At 41.0% G+C, this 23,942-nt stretch overlaps 1 protein-coding gene across 1 annotated transcript in view; it reads left to right on the top strand.

The window, feature by feature from the left end:
* Window positions 1–23,942, top strand: part of sox6 (SRY-box transcription factor 6) — a 133,827-nt gene that overhangs the window by 10,801 nt on the left and 99,084 nt on the right. Inside the window, 2 exon segments of the mRNA XM_018684989.2 lie at window positions 10,044–10,114; window positions 18,399–18,449. Coding sequence (XP_018540505.1) covers window positions 18,415–18,449 — 35 coding nt within the window. The 5' untranslated portion in view covers window positions 10,044–10,114; window positions 18,399–18,414.

Below are 23,942 nucleotides of genomic sequence, written 5' to 3'. Positions count from 1 at the left end.
GATGGCAAAATGGTTTATTAGGACCTAATTAGAGCCCTGTGATTAAAGGGGAAGTGACTGTGATTAGGAGACCTGCAGATGATGTGGAAACATGGATGAATATTCAGTGGAGAAAAGCACAGTATGTATTAGCCTGTGTGTGTTTTGTGTGTGTGTGTGTGTGTGTGCTGTAGTAGAATATGCAAGCGCTACAAAGTCCAGGCTGCCTCGGAGCAGTCGTGTTATAATATCATCTTTACTGCAGATCTCAGCAGAGGAGCTTTACAACTTGAGCTATTAGGCACAAAATACATGAAGGAATATGTTCATGTAACCCTACAGCTGATGTCTGCTGTGAATATATGTGCATTTGCTTCATGCAGGAATTCAGAAATTTGACGAGCAACTCTTGTACCCTAAACATTGTTTTAAAAAATGAGGATGACCTCAGTTCGTTGCTTGTTTTTTATGGTTTCAGTTCAGCATGTAAGAGTAACGCTGTGGACTTTCACAGCCAATTGAACATGAAACCATGAGGAATGTTCTGCAAAGCCAGGTCTGCTTTGGGAAGCTTAGGGCACTCGCAAAGAATCACACATTCTTGTGAACTTCAGAGTATGTGCTGTTTAATCAAAGCGACAAATGGTCTTATTATTATTTGTCTCCATCAATGGAGAGATTAGCATTGGATTTTCTTTCTTTTCGCCTCACAAACTTCTAACTTTTTCAGATATGTGATAGCCACTGCCATTAGAAATCATTTATGGGAGTGTTCTGAGAGCAGGAGATTGTCAGCAGGGCCTTTGCGATTTTACAATTTCACAACTGACTTCCTCCTTAAAATGACACTGGCTTACCTGCCTATTACTCCCTTTGATTTCTACAGTACATGCTTCTGCGCTCTGAGAGGTATTCATAATAAGCTTAAACTCCACTGGCTTCATTGCTAAAGGGTGCTTATCTCTCGGCTATTCAAGAGAAAGAAGGGTAATATTTTTTCCAATTTCAACATTTTACTGTCAGGCCACACTCTGCCCAAAACCACGCTTAGGGGGCTGTTGTGGAGAGCAGGCATGCACACGCTTACCCGATATACAGACACATACATGCACTCCATACACACACACACACTACACACACACACACACACTTTGTCCATGGCTGTTCTTTAAAATATTATTTTTGCCACTTAAAAATTGAAATGGTACAGCTGTGGATTTTTTTTTCTTAGCTGGATGGAAGTCACATATTTCAGCACATTTATTTATATGTTTTATTCAGTATACATTTTAACTCACATTTCTAAAGGTTGTGGGAACCAGTCAGCTAGTCTTATTTAAAAGTCTCATTGGCTCGCTCATGTGAAATCTATGTCTTGTTATATATCCAGAGAAAAGGAACCCTCCAAAGTGTTTTTCTTTTATTACATCGATCATACTTACCTTGCAGCACTTATTGCATGTTTGGACACGCAATTTAATCTATTTATGTTTTCATTTTGTCCCAATGGAATGTTCAAAGCGCACTCAGCTTCACAATGTATACTCATATGTAATGTAAGATATACTTGAAAACTAGTTTGCGGTGAGTGGTAGTGGCCATGGCGGGCCTTCTCTCTTTTGCTTGGAGCAATGACAGTTTTTCTTGTCGAATAATGAGAAGCATGTGCTGGGCAAGTGAAAAAAAAAAAAAACATAGTGATCTTTCATGTGACCCACCTGTTGTGCTTTAGACGCAGTTAACACCAACCTCATGTTACTATTGTCTGCACAGCCACTTAATAGAGCCTCCTCCTCCTGCTCTTCTGCTGCACTCTCTTCTTAATTATTCTTTTTTTAGGAGCTCTGCAAAGACTCCTGAAGGTGCTCGGCCACACAGAAGCAAACTAAACACTTGAGCAGAAAAACAAAACCTTAATGACTACCAGAATTTAAATACACATAATCTGTAGGTGCAAAGTGTTTGTTTGAGCTATATCTTTCTCCAGTAGTTAACAGTGTGCAGTAGGTTTGCTCTGTGAGTCTAAAGTGCTCCCCAGCCCTCTGCCTGTAGTCTCAGCCTGCTGAGTTTCTCAGTTTTACCGTTGCTTGTGCCATGCTGTAATGGGCTCCCAGGACATGATGGGAATATAATAACTGCTTGACGATGTTTTTCTTACCCCCCTCATTCTCCACTCAATGTAAAATGTGCCCAGAAACATGGCATATATGGCACAGGTTGTGATGTCAGTTGTTATTGCTGGATATGTGAACCAGTAAATTTTGGATTATTTTCCACAATCTGCTGTGCAGAGTGCATTATGTCACAAAGGCCACATTGTAGCTGGTTGGGTGTAGAGCAGTGTTGTCTCTCTCTCTCTCTCTCTCTTTCCCTTGTTCTGTGCATTGCTCGGCCACCTTCTGTGCTTCCATTCCAGACTGCAGTCTTACTTTATGCCTATTTCCTTTCCTTGTGCTGCAATCAATGAACAATGGGCCTATAGGATGCATTGCATGATGGGAAAAAATCATGTATTAAAAAGTGTGCAGAGCAACAGCCAAGAATGTTATCCGGACTTGGAGTTTTTTTTTCCCCCCATGCAATTTGATTATGTGCAAAATTGCTGTGGCTATCTTAGTGATATTATAATATTAAGGATGGATTTCTTAAATTATGGGGTTTATACATCTGCACTGAACCAGCTGGATGCATGCTTGGTGAAACGTGACTTTAAATGATGAGATTAATTATGTGATGATAGATATATTTTTATTCCTTTGCTGTGCGACTCTGACTCCAACACTACTTTTGTTCAATACAGTATGGAATGGAAGAGTGTCCGATAAAGAGCCCCCTGTTTTTCCGCTAATTAAATTTGCCACTAACATATGCTGGCAGGAACCTCTTACCTTGTTTGACTTATTTATTGCCTGACTGTAGAGGTAATTTGACCTTTCATTTCAAAGGCTCTTTTTTAATCCAGAAAAGGAGTGTTAAACTCAATTATACCAGTGATCAGTGGCTCAAACACTACATTTGTTTCCTCTGAGGGGACAAGCCAACTAGAGCCCTGCTCTCAGCTCCCTGTGCCTTACTCCTGGCCCTTCCACCCCTACAGGGCTACAACCAGGGGAGAGGTAAATTAGGAGAAGAGAGAATGGGGGTTGGGGTGGGTGGGAGGGAGACATGAGTGAGATGAGAAAGGAAGAATGGAGAGAAAGAGAGAAAGAGGGAGAGAGGAAAGTGCCCTACAGTTCCTGCCATGTCACTGGAGATTTGTGTCCTCCTTTTAAATCATTTCCCTCTTTAGAAGATTAAGAAGGCAGAAATATTCTCAAACTGATCATTTTCCCTCCCCCTAAATGGACTCATTTGCATTTGCAAAGGCTGCTATTAATTGTGGGTTTCAAAAAAAAAAGACAAATGACCTCTGCAACTGTAAATAAAAAGAAAAAACAGAGGTTATAATGTTAATTGTTAAAATGTTAAAATGGCTGTACAGGGGCCAGTGGAGCCAAAGCAAAGCATGTGCCCCCATCACTATCAGATTTATACCATAAATACCATAAATGCTACAGTGCTGGCTTAGATTTTTTATTTTTTAAATTTCTATAACCCTTAAATCTTAATCAGGATCAAGTTTTTTTTTCAGGTAAATGGAGTTGTCCTGTGTGTCTTCTCTCTTTTTGTCAGTTATTCATTTAGTTTAGTTGCAAACAGAGAAGAAAAACCAAATATTCACTTATTTTTTAGATATCAGTTTTTGGCAGGATGCGGAGAGACATGCAGTGAAATGCTGTCATACTGTAGAGTGTACTGAGTACAGTGTTGGCTTATGTGAAGAGTGATTTTCCAACATGGAATACGAATGTTTGTCTTTTTTTCTGAGAGCTCTGCAGCCCATTTAAGACTTCCTGTACTCTGTTGCATGCAACAAAGGTTTCCCACATCCTCAGTTAAAGTTGTCCGCCTGCATTGTGCTGAGCTCGCCACTAAAATAATTATTTGTCGACTTAAGCCTGCCTTTGCAATTGAAATATGTGCGACAGTAATACAAGTCATTGGTGGAAAAGGCCGCTATCAAATAGTGCATCCCTGCTTCTTCCTCGAACAAGAAAAACACTGAATAATTTGTGGACAGCAGTGCCTTGTTGTAACCTGATCATTTATGGATCAGTTGTTTCCTTTCTGGTTTAATTCACCATGTGATTGATTTTCAGTGCCGTACTGTTGGAAAATATCCACACTAAACCGTGCCTGAAATAGGGAATCATTTGAATACAGATGCTTACAGCTTAGGCCTTGTCACTGGAAACCACTTGGAGCCAGGAGACAATTGCAGGTTGATTATGTTGCTTCTGACAGAAGTTGCAAGTCCTTTGTACAAGGCAGAGATATTTGCATCTAAATGCTTATTGTAGACATCTAAACAGCATAAAGACTGATTGTAAATGCCAGCTGTTGGGCTGTAGTCGGGAATAAAAAAAAAAGAATTTCAATAAGGAAAATTGGGATGGAAATGAGGAAATTATTTTCAAACAGTGGAGCTGAAATCAATAAGTAGGAAATAGCGGAGTTTGTTGTGCCGGTTGTACTTGTCATTTTTATTGAGCGTGTTTGTACAATCACACATGAATCTATTTACTGTTAGCATTGTAGCATTTATATTTATGTCCTCCTATTCTTTGCTTACTTCTATGAGCTGTTTGATTTTCTACCTGTAACTGGGTTGTACTACAGGTATTTTGTTGATCAGACTTGAAACATAATGTGCTACACACACACACACACACACACACACCTGCTTGTTTTGATCATATTGTGTTTACAGGTATTTGCGATTGTAGAAACATGCCATTTCAGTCTTTGTAATGTGTGTGTGTGCATGTGTTTGTAAGTGCACTCTGTACTGTATGTAAGTGCAGCTATATATGTGGGTGTAAATGTGTGTGTGTCTGCCTGGTGCCCAAAGCAGAGTGATGCCCCTGCTGATTCTCCTCCTCTAAGCTCTTTGTCCTGCTGCACTCAGTGTGTCTGCCTCCTCGGGAGACTGGCAGGCTTCTCTAGTGTGGCTCCACAAAGGCCCTGCCTCCTTTGAGGTGTTAAAAACTTCCATTTATGCATCTCCCTGGACAAAAAAGCACCAAACCCATTTGAGTCCAGTAGCAACACAGGCAGACATTGTGGCCACGCTTCTCTAGCACTCATTTCACAGATTCTAAAACGAGTATATGGTGAACAGGATTTGAGGGGCTAAAGTGCCCCGCGAGGGCCAGGCGATAAGAGGGGAGAAACGCCATCGCCCAGTAAACTAGAAGATGGGTCCAGGAAAATAAACACATTACCTGGGAGAGAGGGAGAGACCCCTCCAACACACACAAAAACACAAACCCCACACTGAATAAGAAAGAAAGAACGAACGAGAGAAAGAAAGAAAATAAAGAAGAAAATATGTGTGCATATCTTGGAAGTTAAGAAAAGAGGTCTCATCAGTGTGCAAAGAGACAAGCCTATTCTGTGTTCTCTGTCTTTACAGTCTTTGAAGTGAAGAATATATGAGAGGGAATCAAAGAGAATTGATAGGTTGCACGCCCGCCTGTTAGGAGCACTGGGGACTGAATGCCGTCCACCGTGGAGGAAAACATTCTATTTGCTGGTCGTTTCTCTCTCTTCACCCTGCCTCAACCCAGTTGCTCAGTAAATAGACTTTTATTCTTGTTATTTGACGCAGAGGAAATGACAGATAATGTATTTGCCGAGGAGCACATGAAAGTCTGGTTCAGCCCCAGCACTATATCGGTATCAGGCTATTGCTTGTAACGAATAAACAATATCTGACACTATCTTACACATCTCTGCCAAAAAAAATACTCGCCACTGTTTTACCCTCAACAAAGATATTTTAACTGGAGTGACACTGTGGTAGTCATTCCTGACATGTTGGTGCGAGACAATGTTGTGAATGTCCAGTCTGCTGTAGCTCAGTGACAGGACAGGATGGGCCAGAGACGGAGAAAAAGGCAGCTTAAGAGAGACAGAGGGTAAAGATAAAAAGGGAAGAAAAGAGAGATTTGTCTGGCTGTGACAGTTAACGGTGTGCTGGAGCATGAAACAGCTGTTTGCACGTGATTGACCTGTTTCCAGCACCAAATAACTCAATGATATGGTGGATCTCTAGAAGAAATACAGCTCGGACTTTTTTATTTTTTTGTCCATAGCTGTCCAAAGTTTATCACACCAATAGGAAGTGAATAAATTTATGAGATGACAATGACTCCATGAATACTACCTCCATAAAATGATCTGTGCCAGAGTGGCCACAGTTTACCTGAACTCTAGCTGCTTCCCTGGCCAGCAATGTCCCTTCATTCCCGGCTATGGTGATTACTCACAGCACGGAGGCTGTCGATTCATATTTCACAGCTGATGCTACTGCAGAGAGGATTGACTTTGTGGAACTGGATATTTAACAGACAATCACATGTGTTCAATTACTACATCAGACATTTCTGTGCCAGAATGTTCCACGCTTCAACCCTTTGCCCTCCACACTGCAGCCCTCCACCCCCACCTCCACCTTCCTCTTCCTCCCATTTCCCTATTTCCCCCGGGACCAGTGTTATAGCTCCACCTCATTGCATCCCAAACTCGCCCATGCAGTCCCTGGGCCTGACTGACTGTGTGGCTGCTGCTTCTGCAGAGATAACCACACAGCATCCAGGTAGGGAGCAGTCTGCTGATGGCATAGATTACCTCTATTGTCAAAATAACTAACTCGGCAGAATTCCTACTTTAGCTTGTTTGGACGCAGGAGGGAGTGAGGATTTGGAACGGAGGATTGGGAGGATTTTTTTTTTAACATGTTGCAGATCTGGATGAATTCCAAACAGAAGTTGAAGCACAAGTTTTGGCTTGCCTCATGCATATCCACAAACAGCTATGACAAGGTGAAATGTACAGACGCATATGTGCAGACACATAAACATACAGACATACTGTACATGCAATTTAAACATGCCCCACATGCAGTAGTAGTAATGCAATATAGAGTTAACTGAAGTACATGAAACCTAAAACCTGAATTGGGTCAGGACAGCTATGTTGTGGTCAGTCTCCTCTGTGCTGTATACAGTTGTGGTGATGTTGTCTATTGATACTGAGCCACTGTCACATGATGGTTGAAAGACACAACTCTCTGTTATGGCCAGGGAAAATTAAATCAAGCATAGCCCACACCGTACATGAACACATGTCTAGAATTTGAAGGTTCAGTTGATCTGAAAGTGAATCTTTGTGTGCAGCGGTAGTAAAACTGCTTTCCTTCACGTACTCTACAAGAGGCTTTAGCTCAAATGGCAAATCCAGCAGCCGTTCAGTGTGTTTGATGTGTAATATAAGGATACATGAGAAGTTTCTACGTGGGAGGGTTTAGTTGCATGGTTTAACCTTATATTTTACCCGATGTGTTGTTACAGAAATGTGGAATTTGAATTTAATTTTGTGCCCAGACAAATTGCATACATGTGTGTTTTAAGTGTGTGTGTGTCTGGACTACAGCAGATCTCAGGACAAATTTTAGATTTTCAAACCAGTGTGGATCAGGGACAACATGTGCCCCTAATTTTTATTTCACTGCAATTTCATCAAGAATGAGCAAATTCTTTCTGTCTTTACTGAGTTTAGGTACTGAAAGACTGTAGTGTGTGTGTGTGTGTGTGTGTGTGTGTGTGTTCCCTGACAAATTTCAGTGCTGAAAATGATGCTATAATTTTTGACTCTGCTTCACTGCATATGAAAGGTTTCGTGTGCGTGTGTGAATTTTCATGTGTTTTGTGTGTGTTGAGGTTGTGTGTGAGAGCTAGCTATGACTAGCCAAAGCTAAAGAAAAGGCCACTCTTTGACAGAAATGCCACAGGTGGATGTGAGCTCTCTGTCCCTGCTCCTTTGATGTCAGCTCCATCAGCCTGTTTGGATTTTGTATGTGAGAGCTAAACCTCCAGTATTTTCAGTGAAGTGAAATTATCCTAACAGAAAAATACTCTTTGTACCTCACTCTGACTGTTCACTCGTGGTTTAATGGGGCCAAATTTACTCTGCATCTCTTCCTCTCACCCCAACAGCTACTGTCTCTAACTAAAAAAAAAATTAAATAAAATAATGGAAAATACTGAATACTGGTTAAGTGTGTTGACAATTTATTTATAAAAATGTGGTGAAACTAATAATTTGAATTTGGGGTTGACTGGAATTGTGTTTAATAAGTTCCCAATCCTCTAATTAGGAATGGGGGAGTGCCTGTTTTATGTTTGCTGCCTGTAGGTCTAATTCACAGCAGGAAAAGAGCTGCTACATGCAGCTACAATAGGCCGGTTGACACTGACTCTTATTACACCACAGGGATTACTACGTTTGCTTCATTATAATATCATTTGGGCTCGCTCATTATTTGCAATTATAAATTCTTTTGTTTTTTTTTTCCCTCAGATAAATAATTAACTTAAATAACCAGTGAATAAGGAATACATTTCCCCATTTATTATTTCCCTCATTGTTCTCAATCAGCATCAGATTACGAATTCAAAGGTTTGTTAACATCTACTCTGTAATTATAAGAGCTCCAATTTATTTAGGAGCAACAGGAATTAAGCCTATAGTCAGATGTTTGACAAAGACTGGTTTATTGAATTACCATCTATGTAATATGTGGTTTATACAGCAGGCAGGGATTGTTGTGTAGACTGAATAGCTACTAATATAAGTTAATCGTGTGTGTGCATGTGTTTATGTGTGTGTGTGTGTGTGTGTGTGTGAATGCAGGAGTGGGTGGTTGCAGCTGGAGCATAGTTCAGAACAGTGAAATAGTCTGTGTTTAGCGTCATTTGAGAGGCAGGAGTAGACTTTAAACTGAGAGGTGCTATTCATGTAACAGCTTTCCATTCAGCTGGGGTCACCTGGGTCCTTTCTCCCCCCATTGTCACCTCCAGCCTCAAGGCTACCACATTCAGACCCGTCTGCAACTCTTGCCTTTATCCGGCTCATTCTGTTAGCCCTCCAGCCTCCCACGCAGCAGACTCCGTGCTGTGCTCTGACAACAATGCAGTGGTAGTCGGTACATTTATCTGGTCTTGTTGTTGGTGGCTTATTTGCCCCGGCGATGGGAGACTGAGGTGCCGTAGTGCAAATTAGTGACAGATCAGTTAAGCGTGACCTTAAAAAACCCTTGGCCTTGTTTAATTGGCAGTGCTGAGGCGGACTAATTGTATAAATCAGATGGTAATGAGATCTTGGCTTATTGTGAAAAACAAGATAATGCGAGAAAATGAACATGAATGAGCTTACAGCATTTTCATCCCTCAAGCTAGCTCGTCCCCTCAATGAACTGTTTTCTCTCTATTGTTGTTACTGTGGGTGCGTTGAAGTCAGAACTTGGTTCAGATGATGCCTGTAAAAACTGCCTGCACTTACACTGCACTTGAGTTTCCTGGTTATTTGTGTGTTCTCCAACAAAGCAGCCCTTCAACAGACATGCTGAAACTAGTAGAGCATGGCTTCTAAATAAATCATTAGCAGGCAGTGCTTGAAGAGAGAAAGCAAAATTTAATAAAACAACCGCTTTATATTAAAGCTGTTTATTAGTGGAATCCGCCGACTGGAAGACAGATTAATGAGGTAGCGGAGAAGTAGATTTTAAACATTGTCTAGGACGGATTCCCACTGGTGACAGCTGTGAGGACTGGAGGTCAGACGCTAACAAAGCTGTTTCACTCAGCTGTGGCGACTCTGACCCTCAGCCAACAACTCTATGGCCTCAATTCTCTTCCTCTTGTTCTGTCTCTGTTTGCTCTGATGTCGTTAAATACAGTTATCTAAGACCCATGTTGATTTTAACCATGTTCCAAAGTCACTTGTGTTTTTTTATCACATGGCAGCTATTTAAACTCAATATTTAAATGTAGTGTGTTTTGAGGAATTTTAATCAAAGGGAAAATATTTATACAGTAGATATTGATAATAATGATATGATGTTGCATTCAAAGACACACTCAAAATAGCCCTTTTCTGTCTTGTCTTTGCTTACATTTCAGGTTATTTACATGAATTCAAAATCAACCAACCAGTGATCGCTGGAAGCTGGGGATTGAGTCTTTCAGTTTTTGTAAGTATCAATTTGCCTCTTCAGCTGTTTCTGTCTTGCCACATGTCTCATACACCCCTGCTGTCTTTCACCCACACTGAACACCTGCATCAAATGAGGTGGACAATTGGATAGGCACACAATGTATGCACAATTAGACAGTTATATAGGCACAAAGTTACAGACAGACCTTTTAAACATTAGATCCTCTAACTTATTTTTCTCACATTTTGTTTTGCTTCAGTACTGTGTTGAGATTACTCAGGGTTTTTCCCCCATCCTGTTGCTCCTGTGTGATATGATTCACTTTCTTGTGTGAGGGTTGCAATTTTAAGGCCAAATCAAGCTCTCTCGTCTTTATTAATTACAGGTATCTTAACAGACATTTAAAGCCTTACAGAAAAAACACATCAACCTTTATTTACTGGTGACACTGGTCAAAAATAACAATGTCATTTTCTAGAATAATAGAGAAAAAAGAAAAATAATATTGGAAGTTTAAGTATTTTTGGTCAAGTATGCATCCTGTTCTGAAACCATGGAGAAAACTCAGAATATCTAATCTTATTTATGAACATCTGTATCTCCTCTTTGTGCATATTTAAAAACTAATTTCAGTCTTGACAACTACAATTTCCATAAAGCCACAACTGCATGTAAGCAGGGATTTTAACCCATGCTCTCATGTCTCAGTCAACACAAGACTGTAACTGTAATTTCACATCACTAAACCACAGATCTGAGATGTAACAGAGCAGAATTAGATAATTATTGTTAACCCTGTCATGCTTATATAACCACTGCACTCAAATCCTGTAGGCACTGCTATAGAAACACCATTTAACCATTCAGGTCACAGTCACAGAGCAAGTCGTCTACCAAAATATGGCAGTTTAAAAGCAGTTTAAGTGACTTTTTAACTGTATTACTTTTTAAATAATACAGTAAGACAGTTGATATGAAATGTGGCATTTTGCTTTTAAAAAACCAGAATAGAGAATACTACAGTCCTCTGGCATCAGTATAATATTACTTTAACAATCTTTGCTCAGCTGCTGCTCATGCAGGTTTTCTAATAAAACTGTATCGTAGATATTAAGCAAATACTGTAAAGGTGAGGAACTTAGTTGATATTATTCTCTTCTTCCAAATGTCAGTTGGAGCTATCATGGGAGTCATATTAATGTGGTTGAGAAGCTCTCCAATAACAGCAGGGAAATGTCTCTCTGAATTCAAAGTTCATGGCCATTTACCATTGTTTAATCATTCCATTTCACGTTGCACACTGTCCTCTGCTCTGATGAACACGCACCTGTCTACCAGCGAGCTACCTCTGCTGCTGCACGTCAGTGTTGTTGAGTTTGTTGTGAAAAGCTTGCACTCGTAAAATGGTCGTAGTGCGACAGCCAGTCATCAGTCCGGTCACACTCCTGCCTGTTCTCAGTCAAAATGCAGCAGATGTACCACACTGAGCATATGCCAGTTTTTGCATAGAAAATGTATGCAATTTAATGTTAACAGCAGTACGTCTGTGACTGATAATATTGGCTAACTGGTGTGAGCAGGTCAGAAGTTTAGCGACCTGCCACAGCATCCATTTGAGATACCAGATACTAGATGATACATAAACAAGCCAGAGCCACTAACAGAAAGTTATCAGCAGAAGTGATCAGCCCACCAGGATGTTTGGTTGGGTTCAGGTAAAAGATAAAAAGATCAATATATTAAGGCTTCAGAATCAAGAAGCGATTTCTTTATTAGCATCACCTACAGTAAGAGCCATAGGAACCGATGAGAGTTAATGTCAAAAATAGCCTGTCAGTATGGAAAAACATTTGTGTGCAACAAGAAACACACCTACTTCTCAAGCTGCCACCAGCCATGCACTTATTCAAAAATATGAAACAAAAACTGCAAATGCGTAACAAGATATGAAGGATCGCCACCCGTGTATACTGCCCCCTTGTCAGTATTTGTTATAAAATAAATACCGTGTGAAACCCTAGTGGGCTGGCATTTATTGCCATATCACTCCTCTGAGACATTCAGTTGGATCCTAATACAATCTGAAATCTAGATCCATTGACCTACAGGTTTAATTAATCTGGAAACATGACAGAAAGTAATTTAGCTTGTGTCTGGAGCGCTTATAGAACAAGTTTAATTACACTCATGCAGTCCCATCTGGAAACACCTGAGGATATGTTAGACCATCTGAATAGGCACACACTATACACTCTTACTCTGTTATTATGTGCCATTCATCTAACAAGCAACGGCAACATGGTCCCGCAGCTCTCAGCCCCTCTATCGATGGCATCACTGAAGGGGAGGATGCAGAGGAGCCATTTTGTCAGAAATTAAATAAACGGCACTTCACCATAAAATGAAAATGAATAACCTCTGAATGGTTATTCTTCATCTATTATTTATCAAATGGGCCTCTTCAGTCTACTGACCCTGCAGTGATTATGGTCAATATGTTTCTGAACAGAGACCGCTCGACCGCCTCACAAAGATTTTAATTTCATCAGCCTCAATTACTTCAGAGGATCCCAGTGCGAATTGGGAAAACTAATTGTTGCATATTTCATTACCTGGCAAGAATGTGGGAAACCTTCCTGAACTTTATCCATCTTCCTAAACTCTGCATTCAATTAATAGCTTGCTCTCTGTATTACTCATGAATGACCTCATTTTGAAGCGCTTAAACTAAAATATGCTTTAACTGTTGATTTGTTGAGGTATCTGAGCTCTTTACAGTTGGTGATTAAGTGTGGTCTATACTGAATCACATGAAAAGGACCCTAACCTCTGAGTTTATTATTAATTATTATCAAAATTAATTATTAGGACTATTAGTATTATTAGTAGTAGTATTAGCATTATTTGAATGTTTGATGGACTCTCAGAAAAATAAAAATCTAGTATGGATTTGGCAGGCTGTCCTGCCTCTCAAGGTGTATTCCCTTGTACTGTAGGACAGAGCTTCACCTAGCAGCTGTATACGGCAGAAAACAGGACCAAAGAACATGCCATTAATCTTCTTGCTACCCCAGCTGTGGAAAGTAATGCATAACTAAAAGTCCGGTAAAATGAATTAATGATTTCAACCATGAACTTTTCTCCCAAAACGCCATGAATCGTCTCCAACTGATAATGCACCACGACCCCGGAGTGTGAAATCCCTGTTGCGTTGAGAGTAGCCAGTTAATTGATTCGCAAATTATTTAAAGTTTGTGGTGCCCAGGGGAGTGCTAGGCTCTAATGACAGCCCATTTTGAAAGAGTTGAAAAACTCTTCCCAGGAAAGCCAGCATTAAATTGTAATGGTAAGCTAACAAGTCTAATCTACGCCCCAAGAAAAGAGATGGTGTCCGGTATTGTGTTGTTAGATTGGGTCAGCTGAATATGCTCTTTGAACTGGGATCTGTCTCATCCTAAACAGAAGATCTACTTTGACCCTCCTCTTTTGAGAAGCTTTATTTCTTCGCTAGTGGTCCTTTTATCCTCTCTTTCATACAACATGACAGATGTTGTTAATACAAATACAAAGCTTAACATTTTTACTTAGTGTCAGTTTATAAATGCCAATTGTTTCTGAACTTGGTATTTGTGTCAGTTGTCCATCAGACTCTCACTGTAGAGCACTGAGCCATTAGCTCTCGGTTCACTCAAAAACGAATGGGGTGTGACTGACTTGGACAGGGTGAAATATTGTTCCCTGCAACTCTCAAACAGGCTGATGAGCATTACACTCTCTGCTCTGTCTGAGGCATGTGTGATATTTAAAGGAAAAGATGAATTTACTTAAAGAAATCAGCGGGCAAAGTAGAATAAATAAGTTCAGCGTGTTGTGCTGTGGTAATACCTAGATCAAGCTGTAGCTGGTCATTCTGTGCAGAACAGGCTCATCTAGTAGCGTCCACTCTACGTTCCATTGCTTTTTAGTTGGAGTAGTTGGATCTCTGTGTTAATATCAAGGAGCCTCTAATCTCGACCCATTAGCAAGTGCTGTCATTCAGACACACGGTGTCGGCCTGATTTAAATAAAATGAAATGAAGATAGTTGTTTCTGGTCCCTTGGCTTCACTCATTGCCATAAACATATGCTCTGTGCCCCGCTTCTTTCCATCTTATTTATGACTTTAATTTGTTGTGTGGGCTGCGCAAGAAATCAAATTTAATCCAATCCTCCCAGGGACCCTGTCATATAATAACATGGTAATTTCTGTGTATCCTTTTGAAAAATGAGGAAATTAATTCTTCCTGACATGTTCTAATTATTCCAGTGTGAACGGCGGATGGGCTCCCTCCTTCCTCCCCACCCACCCCACCCCACCCCCATCCCCTAAGTGTCAGTTGCCGACGGGTGGCGAGGTGCTAATGCTGACCAGCAGCGCGTTTAATTTGAAACATGAGCAGACACCTTTCAACACACCTTCCTAATGTTGGAGTGGCTCACACAAATTAATTCACTACTCATCTGGCAGCTCTGACTGAGATGTGTGTGTGTGTGTGTGTGTTGGGGGGGGGGGGTCAGTGGGACTGCCATTAGTAAAGGTAATGTAAGGTGTGCATGTACACAACACTGTAGGTGTATATATGTCAGTGTGTGGTGTGTGTGTGTGTAGATGTGTACTGGACCAGGTATTGCCATATTTCATGTGACTGGGTGTTGAGTTGGCGTAAAGCTGTCTGTTGGGATGTTGGGATTGCTTGGACAGCTTTTTTTCCCCTCCCTCCCTGGATCTCCCTTCTCTCAAACCAACAGTACCTTTTCACACATCCCACTGCTCCACTGAGAGCACTGAAAGGCTTATTTAATTAGACTGTCATCAGGCAGTCTTTAGCTTATCACTTCAATTTGCATAGGGACACTACTGGCAGATATGATGTGGAACAATGATCCCATGTTTCATGTTCAAGGGTTAAAAACAAAAACAAAAAAAAAAAAAGCTGCCTTTTATATGTAATGGCTACTACTACTAATAATAATATTTTTATCTGTTAAAATTTCAGATTTAATAAATCTTTATTGACCTGGAACAGATTGACATATTGTTATAATTGAAAACAAAATGGGTTAATAATTAGCAAGGTTGAAATCAAAATGTAAAATAAAAATTAACTGTATTCTGTCTTTTGCCACTGTAAGTCCACAGCAGTGTATACATTCAGGCTTCAGAGAGGAGAAATGTGTTTCCACTCTAATTATGTACAGTATCTAAGCAGCTGAGACAGGAGGAGAAAAAATAAACAAACAAAATTTACTGAACTTTGGAGTCGGGTTAAAACCACAGAACTGTAATTGATTTGGTGTGTGTATGTGTGTACGTGTGTGTTGTCTCTGGGTCGTAGAACAGAGGGCTCATAGCCGTGGCGTCATGGTCGGGGAGAAGAGAGCATGGCTTTGTGAACGGTGGGTGGGTCCCCCCATGACTCAGAGAGGGGAGAGGCGTCAACATGGCCGCCCGGCCCACAGGGGATTAAAGTGTCCCCCCCCTCACACCCTGCAGGGTTAATCACTGCCATTTTGGATCCATGCGGAGGGAGCGAATGCAACTCTCCATCACTGTGGAAGAACTGAGACATAAGCCACCAGTCAGGCTGCCACTGCAGCAGCTCTATGGGTAGATCTACTTCATAAGCTTGTTTCCACTCAGCACAATAGAGTGTTTTGAGCCCTGGTTTACTTGTCTTAAGAAAGTTGGAGTTCTTGGATCAGCGCAGACTGCTGCTCTCTGTATCCTCCTCTTTGGATATTGCTACTTTTTCTCATATGGGTTTGTTTAAGGGATATACCAAGTAACCTGGGATGTAGTTACTGGTAGGATCCGTGTAGCTAACTCCTATGTCTCACTGTGTGCTGCGCACTACGTGAGCCTGTTAATGACTGAAGGCTGTGAGCGCCGTCTCGTGCCAAGACCCACATGGCTGCTGGCGGTGCATTAAATCAGCAGTCAATTTGACTGGAAGTTTGAAATCTGGGCTAGGTTAAGGGGATGTGCTGAAGCCGTGTTAATAGCTAGCTTGTTGTCCATATGGTACTGCTTTAATAGAGCACATTTGTTGCAGATGGTGGGAGACTTGGTTAGGCAGAGGCAGCTTTTGGCAGAGGCTCATTCTTCGAAAGGGCTGCCGTGCTGCTCAGGCTGGTCGAGGCCAACTTAGTGATGTCTATCCTCCCTGCCTCTCCTTCACCAAAAAGCCTGCCCTTGAATTGTGGCCTAACCTTAATTTTAAAGACATTCTTGTATTTTTGTGTTCGGAGAAGAGCAAATACAATGTGGCTCAGTCACTTTTTCCTGAGTTTGGTCATTTGCTCTCCAAACCGCACCTTTGCTTCCATAGGCTAAGTTCAGTTGTTTCTGACCACAATGGGACTGTAGACAGCAGGCACAGCTGAGGAAACACTAGCGCACAGAGTGAAAGAACAAGGGTTATGGAATACGACCACAGATAAAGATAGAAACAGAGCATGGTCTAATCTGTTTCATTTTCTCTCTTGCTACTTAACTGTTTTAGTGAGCCTGCTGAAGGATTCAGGTGCCAGTAAAATAAACACACGATCATTTAATAAAAAACAGAGTGCTCTGTTCATCCTGAGACTGGTTATATGTAAATTCATTTCTGCATCAAACTCAATACTGTTTCTATTCCTCCTCCTAATTTCTGATATAATGCTTGAAATATGTAAATATGTGCTAGAATATGTTTGCATGTGCGGTAAGTTCAGAGTGAACTTACATTTGTGTTGGTAATTGTTTTAGTTTGTGTGCGCCTGACGTAGAGTATGTGTGCTTTTTGCACTCAGAAAAGTGAGGAGACACGCTTGATCTGCTCTGCACTGTTTGACGGTTGTTTTCTCACGTTGTCACTGGCTTGGTGTGCTGTGGCGTGGGGATGGTATTATGTGCGCTGGGCCCAGCTGAGTGGAGAAAAGAGCAGAGCTGCAGCGCCCCTGGCCATGCCACTCCCGCCTCCCCAGACACCTTATTGTGAGAAAAGTCTCGGCTGAGCCCTCTGGGCCTTGTGGATTCACTGCCTCGCTAAGTGCTGGCCAGACTGAAAGGCACAGTGTCCTTGGGCCCAGCTCATTCTTTCCATTCTCTCAGAGGCTTTGTCTCATAAGCCAAGAGAGCAAGGGGAGAAAATGCCAAATTACACCCATGTCACTAAAACTTAAGGTGTTTAAGGGCTGAGATGTCATTTGCTGTTGTGTTTTGTGTTATTCATGATGATGTGTTATAACAGGAGAGGTTCAGAAAAGAATATTTTTCTTTCCATCGGTGTTAAAACGTAGGGATTTTTACAGCAGGAATTTTGATCTGTGGCCTTTATAGCTCTTGAATTTAAAAGTTATGAAAATGAATAAAAGGACAGCAGAGTGATGAAATGTTGAAGTGAAGTTACTTGTTATAATGCTGAAAATATTTTTGCAGCATATCCTTGCCATAATGGCTGAATATCTTTATAAGGCAAGCTGTGAGATCTGAGAAACATTTGAATTTCAACCACTGACAAAAGTTCCACTCACAAATCTGTTCTCTGGAGTCACTGCTCTTTTTTTTTTTTCTACCACTTAAAATATAGCACATGGAAGTCCTAATCAATTTCCAACCAATCTTAAGACAATAAAAGTGCATAGTATACAGACCAATAACATAGGCTAATGGAAACCTGTTGTAAGTAATTTTTAGCCATGTGTCTCCAGTATTTTGTGGGTAAGGCTTCTGAACGACCCCTGCAAGTGGTGACATCATGACCACATCCTTTTGCCTCATTGGCGCTGCGAGTCCCCGCTTGGGTCCCCCTGCGGCTGAGCTCCCAGAAGCCACAGCACCCTCGCCACACATGGGCTGCAGCTGGACCACCATTGGCTACTCTGAACAGACTGGGGCTGCTCTGGGATCTGCGGTCACAGTGCTGGATGTACATGTATATATCTGCACACAGCCGTGGAAAAAGACCGTATAGAGATCAGTAGGCAGAGTTTATTTGACGCAAACATATCATCAGGCCCTCAGTGCAAACCGATGTTGTATGCAAATCCACTCCCTCGATGGAAAGAGGTATAATTAATGATGTCAGTTCATAAAAAAAAAAGAGGATGGGTTCGTAGCCATATTTCTGCTTTAATGAAAGACATGCCTTATTATAGCAGGAAGATGTATGCTCTGTGTGTCTTTCTTTCCTTTTCTTTCTTTCTTTCTGTCCCAACTTTCTCCCTTCTCTCCTTGTTCTTCTTCTTGATTATCACTCGTTTCATAGTGAAAATGGTTCTCTGTGATTTCTCCTGCCAGAACCCCACACGCTGACATGGAGGGCTTTCTACGTAGCAGCTTTTTACTGAGGTTAGTTTCATTTCCGTTGTTGCCATTCAGGATCACAGGTCGGGCAGGGGGTGGTAGCGGGCTAAGAGGGGTTAAACTGTCTGACACATTGTTAGCTTTAGACTTTGTCCTGTGTGTGCGTCTGTATATTTGAACATTTGTCAAACATGGATTCTAACAAATGAATTACCCAGTATTTACCCAGGATGTTATGTTACACTTATGTTCATGTAGTATGTGGCTGACTGGCATGCTCACCCTGATGTCCTCCAGTCAGACTGAAAGCACACATCAAAAAGTTGAGGGACGCAGACACAGATGTAGATAACCCCCCCCCCCCTCTCTCCCTTTGTTTCCTCCTCTCTTTCACAGCTTTAAGAACCTGCAGATCAGGCTCTCTGTGTCCTTACACTGCATGCTTTTTGTCTGACCACTCTCCCCATCTGCCCTCCCTTACTAACCACCCTAATCAGGGATGTCGGGGTGAGGCAGTCGCTGGCATATCGGCCTTGTGATGTGCTGTTGTTTCCTGTTGTGCTCTGTGTTTATATTCAACCAAACATAAAGATTTACATTTTTTTGTCTTTACCCTTCCTGTGATTCTAATTAAAAATTTGTGCTGTCATTACACACAGAGGAAGTAAATAAGAGAGCGTATTTACCATTGGCTCCTTTCCTAGTCAACCACCTTCTCTAGGCTCCAGTGTTGCTCCCTAATTAGGGTTGGCTCATTAGAAGCCACAGCAGCAGCATCTGCCTTTCAAAGCTGCTGTCAGCCAAACTTTACTAAAGCTAATGAATCCTCTTTGATTTCTTTTTCAAAAGGTCACTTATTTGATTAAATTAACAGCATTTTTTTCTCTCAGAACTGTTGGGGGCATTTTAAAAAGAAAGGACAATTTGATACCATTGCTCTCACCAGTCAAAACGTAATGGAGGGATTCAATAGGAAAATCTCTTGCATTTGAATTCATTTTATTTATCTTTAAAATTCAGTTATTTAAAATCATACTAAAACAACACTGAGCTCCACATTGTAAAAGACTCAAATTGTAATTTCACATGCTTATCTGTGACTGTTGACTGCTGCATTTTAATTATATTGAATAAACTGAGAGAGCCATTTGTCACTTACATATGAATTCTATATGTTTAGCATATATTCATCACACTTATAACTGAGTACATATAACAAGTTCAGTTATCTTTCATGGCATTGCACCAATTTATTTGGTGTGGTGTATCTGCTATGGTTTGACAGGAGTTATTCAGGCATATAGCTTGTAACATTTTTGAGAGAGCGCTGCCTGTGCTCATTTCCGCTTTTGCTGGAGTAAGGCTACAACGTGGATGACAGTGTTTAACTCTCACCACCTGTCGAAACCGGTTTGGCTGATAACTAACTGTGCTAAAGATGTGCTATAGAGGCTGTAGGCTAGCAGAGGAATATCGTGAATTCACTGGGATGTCTCTACATCCAATCCCTATATCTACAAAACAAGAGAAGAGCGGGGAAGAGAGAGAGAGAGAAAAAGACACATGACCTTTGACCTTGGCTGTTCCTCAACAATTTCCTTTTGTTCTCATAGCTGTGAGAAAACACTGTGATTATTCTAAGTAAACACATTGCGCTGCTAATCCACATCCTTCTGTCACTGTCTGTTTTAATTAAAGGAGAAGTGCCAGTAGAGAGATATCACGCACACTGGCTGGAGATTGGAGGCCTCAACAATCAGGCCAAGATTAAAGGCAGGCTTTGCTTCAGGGTTAGCCCTTTTGCTTGGATAAGACTTGTGTCCTGGAGTGGGCTGTGAAGTGGGGGCTGGGGTGAAAGGGGAGAAAAGGATAGAAACAGGGGCTAGATGGATGTGGCAGTTAAGACATTCCTCCAGTGAAGAATCCCGGTATCTTATTCTGAAGCAACTGAATTAGGTCAAAGGGGGCTTTCTGAACATGCTTATACATTTCTGCTCCAACGTGCAGATGTTATTGACTTTTGATACCATACATCATATCTCAGTAGCACACCGGATGGGCTTTACATGATTGTAATGAGTCATGACTTTGGTTTTGAGTCATACATACAGTGAGTTTTAATAGCTGTAAAAGTGCTTCCTAATAGCACATAATACATGGCCATCGTGAAAAATACATCAAACTCTTCTAAACTTCATATTTTACCTACAAGAAGTAAAAGCCTTTGTACTGTCTCATAAAAATAATCCCAGTCTGCTTAAAACACCCAGTGTTTCTCAAACTATTGCAAAAGTTGTCTGAGCTACAGGATACAATGAGCACAGTGTCTTTAATAGACAACGATTCCTACTTGTGTTATTGTGAGCCTCTTTGTCGAAGAGAAGAAGTGTTTTCAGTTTAGATCAATTTTTCATATGTTTATGGAAGACGTTTAACAGGTTTTTGTTTGTGTAGTCAAAGAGACTGAGAAAATGAGAGTGAGAGTGAGAGAAAGGGGAAGGAAGAGAGACAGAATACATACAGAGATGTGCACAGAGAGACAGATAAGTAGAGAGAGAGAGAGAGAGCAAGAGAGGGGGAAAGAGAGGGAGCGAGAGAGAGAAAGAAAGAGAGAGAAAGAGAGGGAGATGTCTTCAGTCTCTGTCTACTCCCAGTGGGTAGGACCTCCCCCTCCATTTCTGCCATTATTTGATGTAATGAAAGGAGAAAGTGTGTAACATTGAGATTGTTAATTAATTTAGTCTAACAAGATGAAGATAAATGAAACCCACTGAAGGTTGACTAGGCTAAGGGGCCCACTTAGCATTCCTCCTGCCCTCGAGCTCTGTCTCTCTCACTCCTTTACAATAGAGCACAGCTAATAGGTGCAGCACCGTGTTTGTACAACCCCGCTGAGCTCTCACCCAGTAAGTTTAGATGTGGAACTTTTTGACAAAATATTTTATTTTCAGCCTCTATTTATCATCATCTACTCTCAGGGATAGTTTAATTTCCAAATGGCTGAGTTGCATTTGTAATGCAGTTAGTTTTGGAGCACAGACATGCAATTATCTAATTGAGTCATCTTGGCGTGTTAGATAATGCTCAGCTGACATACATGAGTATTGACCTAAACTGACTTTTTACATATATGTATAGAAGCTCTGGTCAAATATTGAGACATTATTCTTTCAGGAACACTTTGTAGCCTTCTTACAGATAACAAACACACCTTTTATTATCTTCTGCTACAGATAAGTTATACTTTGAAATGGAGGGAGGTTATATAAATGGCCATTCTCTCCAGCAACTATGTGGCCCCTTCACATGGGCCTGTGTGACTCCCAGCCTTTCACCATATGAATGGTTCTTCTCTAATTTGGCTTGGGGGCTATTTGAGCGGCAGACAGACAAAAAGCAAAAAGGAGATTTTTTTTTTTTTTTACAAAGCCAGACAGTTGTCTTCATCCACTGCTCTTACAAGCAAATCAGTAGTCTATCAAGGTCCTTCCTCTGTGGACACTTTGTACAGGATCTTCATGGCAGCACAGACCAATCATTATGGCACCCATTCTTTGCTCCCTTAGTTCTCAAGTCATCAACAATGGGTTGTTGATTGTATGGAAAACACCAGAACAATTATGTCCTCTGTTTTGGTGGCAGGGCAGCGTTTTAAAGTGCAATCCCCGATAATGGCCTCATTATTGTTATTCTTGGAGCAGGCCTCAGGAGAAAGAAGTAGCTGCTTGCAGTACGTCATTATTTCGTAAATTTCGATTAGCTCATCATGCTGTCTCCTGGCAAACAGAATCATAGCTAATTAAAAGTGAGTGAACGCTCCTGCCTGTGACTTAAAAGGTAGCACTCGATAGGCTGTTAATATGAAAAAAGTGGTAAAAAAAAAAGGAGGATTAGAGCTGTTACCCTGGTAACTCCAACTTCCATCTGCAAGGGAACAATGAACTTGTGTTCCTCCACCACCTATGCTTGAAAAAACAAAGAGCAAGGAAGTGAGTGTTCTGAAAGGACAAGACCCTTTTTAACAACAAAGTGGGATCCAGGCCTAATAGGCTCTTTGGTGCGAGTTGTTAGGCGAGATCACTGGGGGATAGAGGAGCAGAAAGGTCAACGTGTAATCCTAGGACAGTGAAAGTCGTCCGACGTTTTTACAATAGCAGTTTGTTTCCGGAATCTGGTAACTGCTTATATACATACACACACACACACACACACACACACACACATATATATATATATATATATGTGTAGAGAGAGAGAGAGATAGAGAGAGAGGCTGCTAATAAGAGGTCTCCTTGTGATAAAGGGGGTAAGATGCCCCACAGCCAGAATGTACACATTCCCTCAGCTGATTAAATAAACACAAACAAGATGCTAAAGAGTTGGACCAATTAGACGGAGCTGTCAGAAGCAGTTTGAATTCTCTCTCGCATCTCTTTTACAGATACAACAGATCCTGCTTTGCTTTCTGACACCTCGACTTTGTTGGAAACAACAGGAACTCGTACATGAATCTTAAAAATCCCTTAATATTTAGCCAGTGCACTCTTGACTTGCATCATCAGTTGCTTAACAGCATTTTTTCAGCTTCTTTTGTGTTTTTAATTTCAATTAAATATTATAACCCGAGTATTTTAGTTGGTGATGAAAGCAGTAGTTGTCCCGACAAGTGCATTTGTTTTTCAGCACTAAAATAAGTTTCCAAGGCATTACCAGAAAAGAAAAAAGTGTTTGATGGGCTTATAGTTAAGAGCTGCTAAAGAGCTGCTACTCTGAAAGGGAATGCTCCCTGCTCTAAAACCCTGTTGAGTTATAATGATCCATGACTATAGAGGAACAGTATGTGTTTCTCTTTGAGTTTTATGTCCCTTATTACAGCTGCAATACGTCTGCTCACATTAAGCTAATTTATGGCTGAGGCCAGCGTAACAGCAGTACAGGTTAATGAATTTGGCATTACTAATTAAACGTTATTGAGGGATGAATATGAATCCTGTGGTCGGGAGGGACAGGAGTGAAAGGGGGAGGAGGAGAGGAGAGGAGAATGGGACAGAGGACTTTTCTGCATCCTCTCTTTTCCTCAGTTCCTCCGCTGGGCTGCATTTACAATGAGTAAAACACGAGAAGTGAATGTGAAGACAGCACAGCCTCTAAGGTGAAATGGAGGACAGTTTTATTTCAGTGCAGTGGCCAGACATTATACTTCCTCTGAATGGATTCATCTAAAAAGAAAATAATTTATATGATTATGTATAACTCAACACAACACAGAATGTGTTTGGAAAAATAAAATACTAATATTCTAAAGTGAAAGCAAACATCCTGCAGATAAAAAGATAAATGAACAGCTAAAGCGATTAAACGCTCTCATGTGAGCTGAGGACTGTTCTGTTCAATGCAGAGAACATATTCCCTTTGACACAATTGTTGTCAAGCAGTTACTTCAGTCTCCTTTTGAAAATAGGAATTTAAAGGCCACGTAGAACAGTCTACTCAAGCAAAGAGGGATGATGGTGACAGTGTGGAATATTGAGCAATTAT

The sequence above is a fragment of the Lates calcarifer genome, linkage group LG2 (genome assembly GCF_001640805.2).
Source record: "Lates calcarifer isolate ASB-BC8 linkage group LG2, TLL_Latcal_v3, whole genome shotgun sequence".
Lineage (NCBI taxonomy): Eukaryota > Metazoa > Chordata > Actinopteri > Centropomidae > Lates > Lates calcarifer.
Note: the sequence above shows the minus strand (reverse complement) of the source record. Positions and strands in the feature narration are given on the sequence as shown.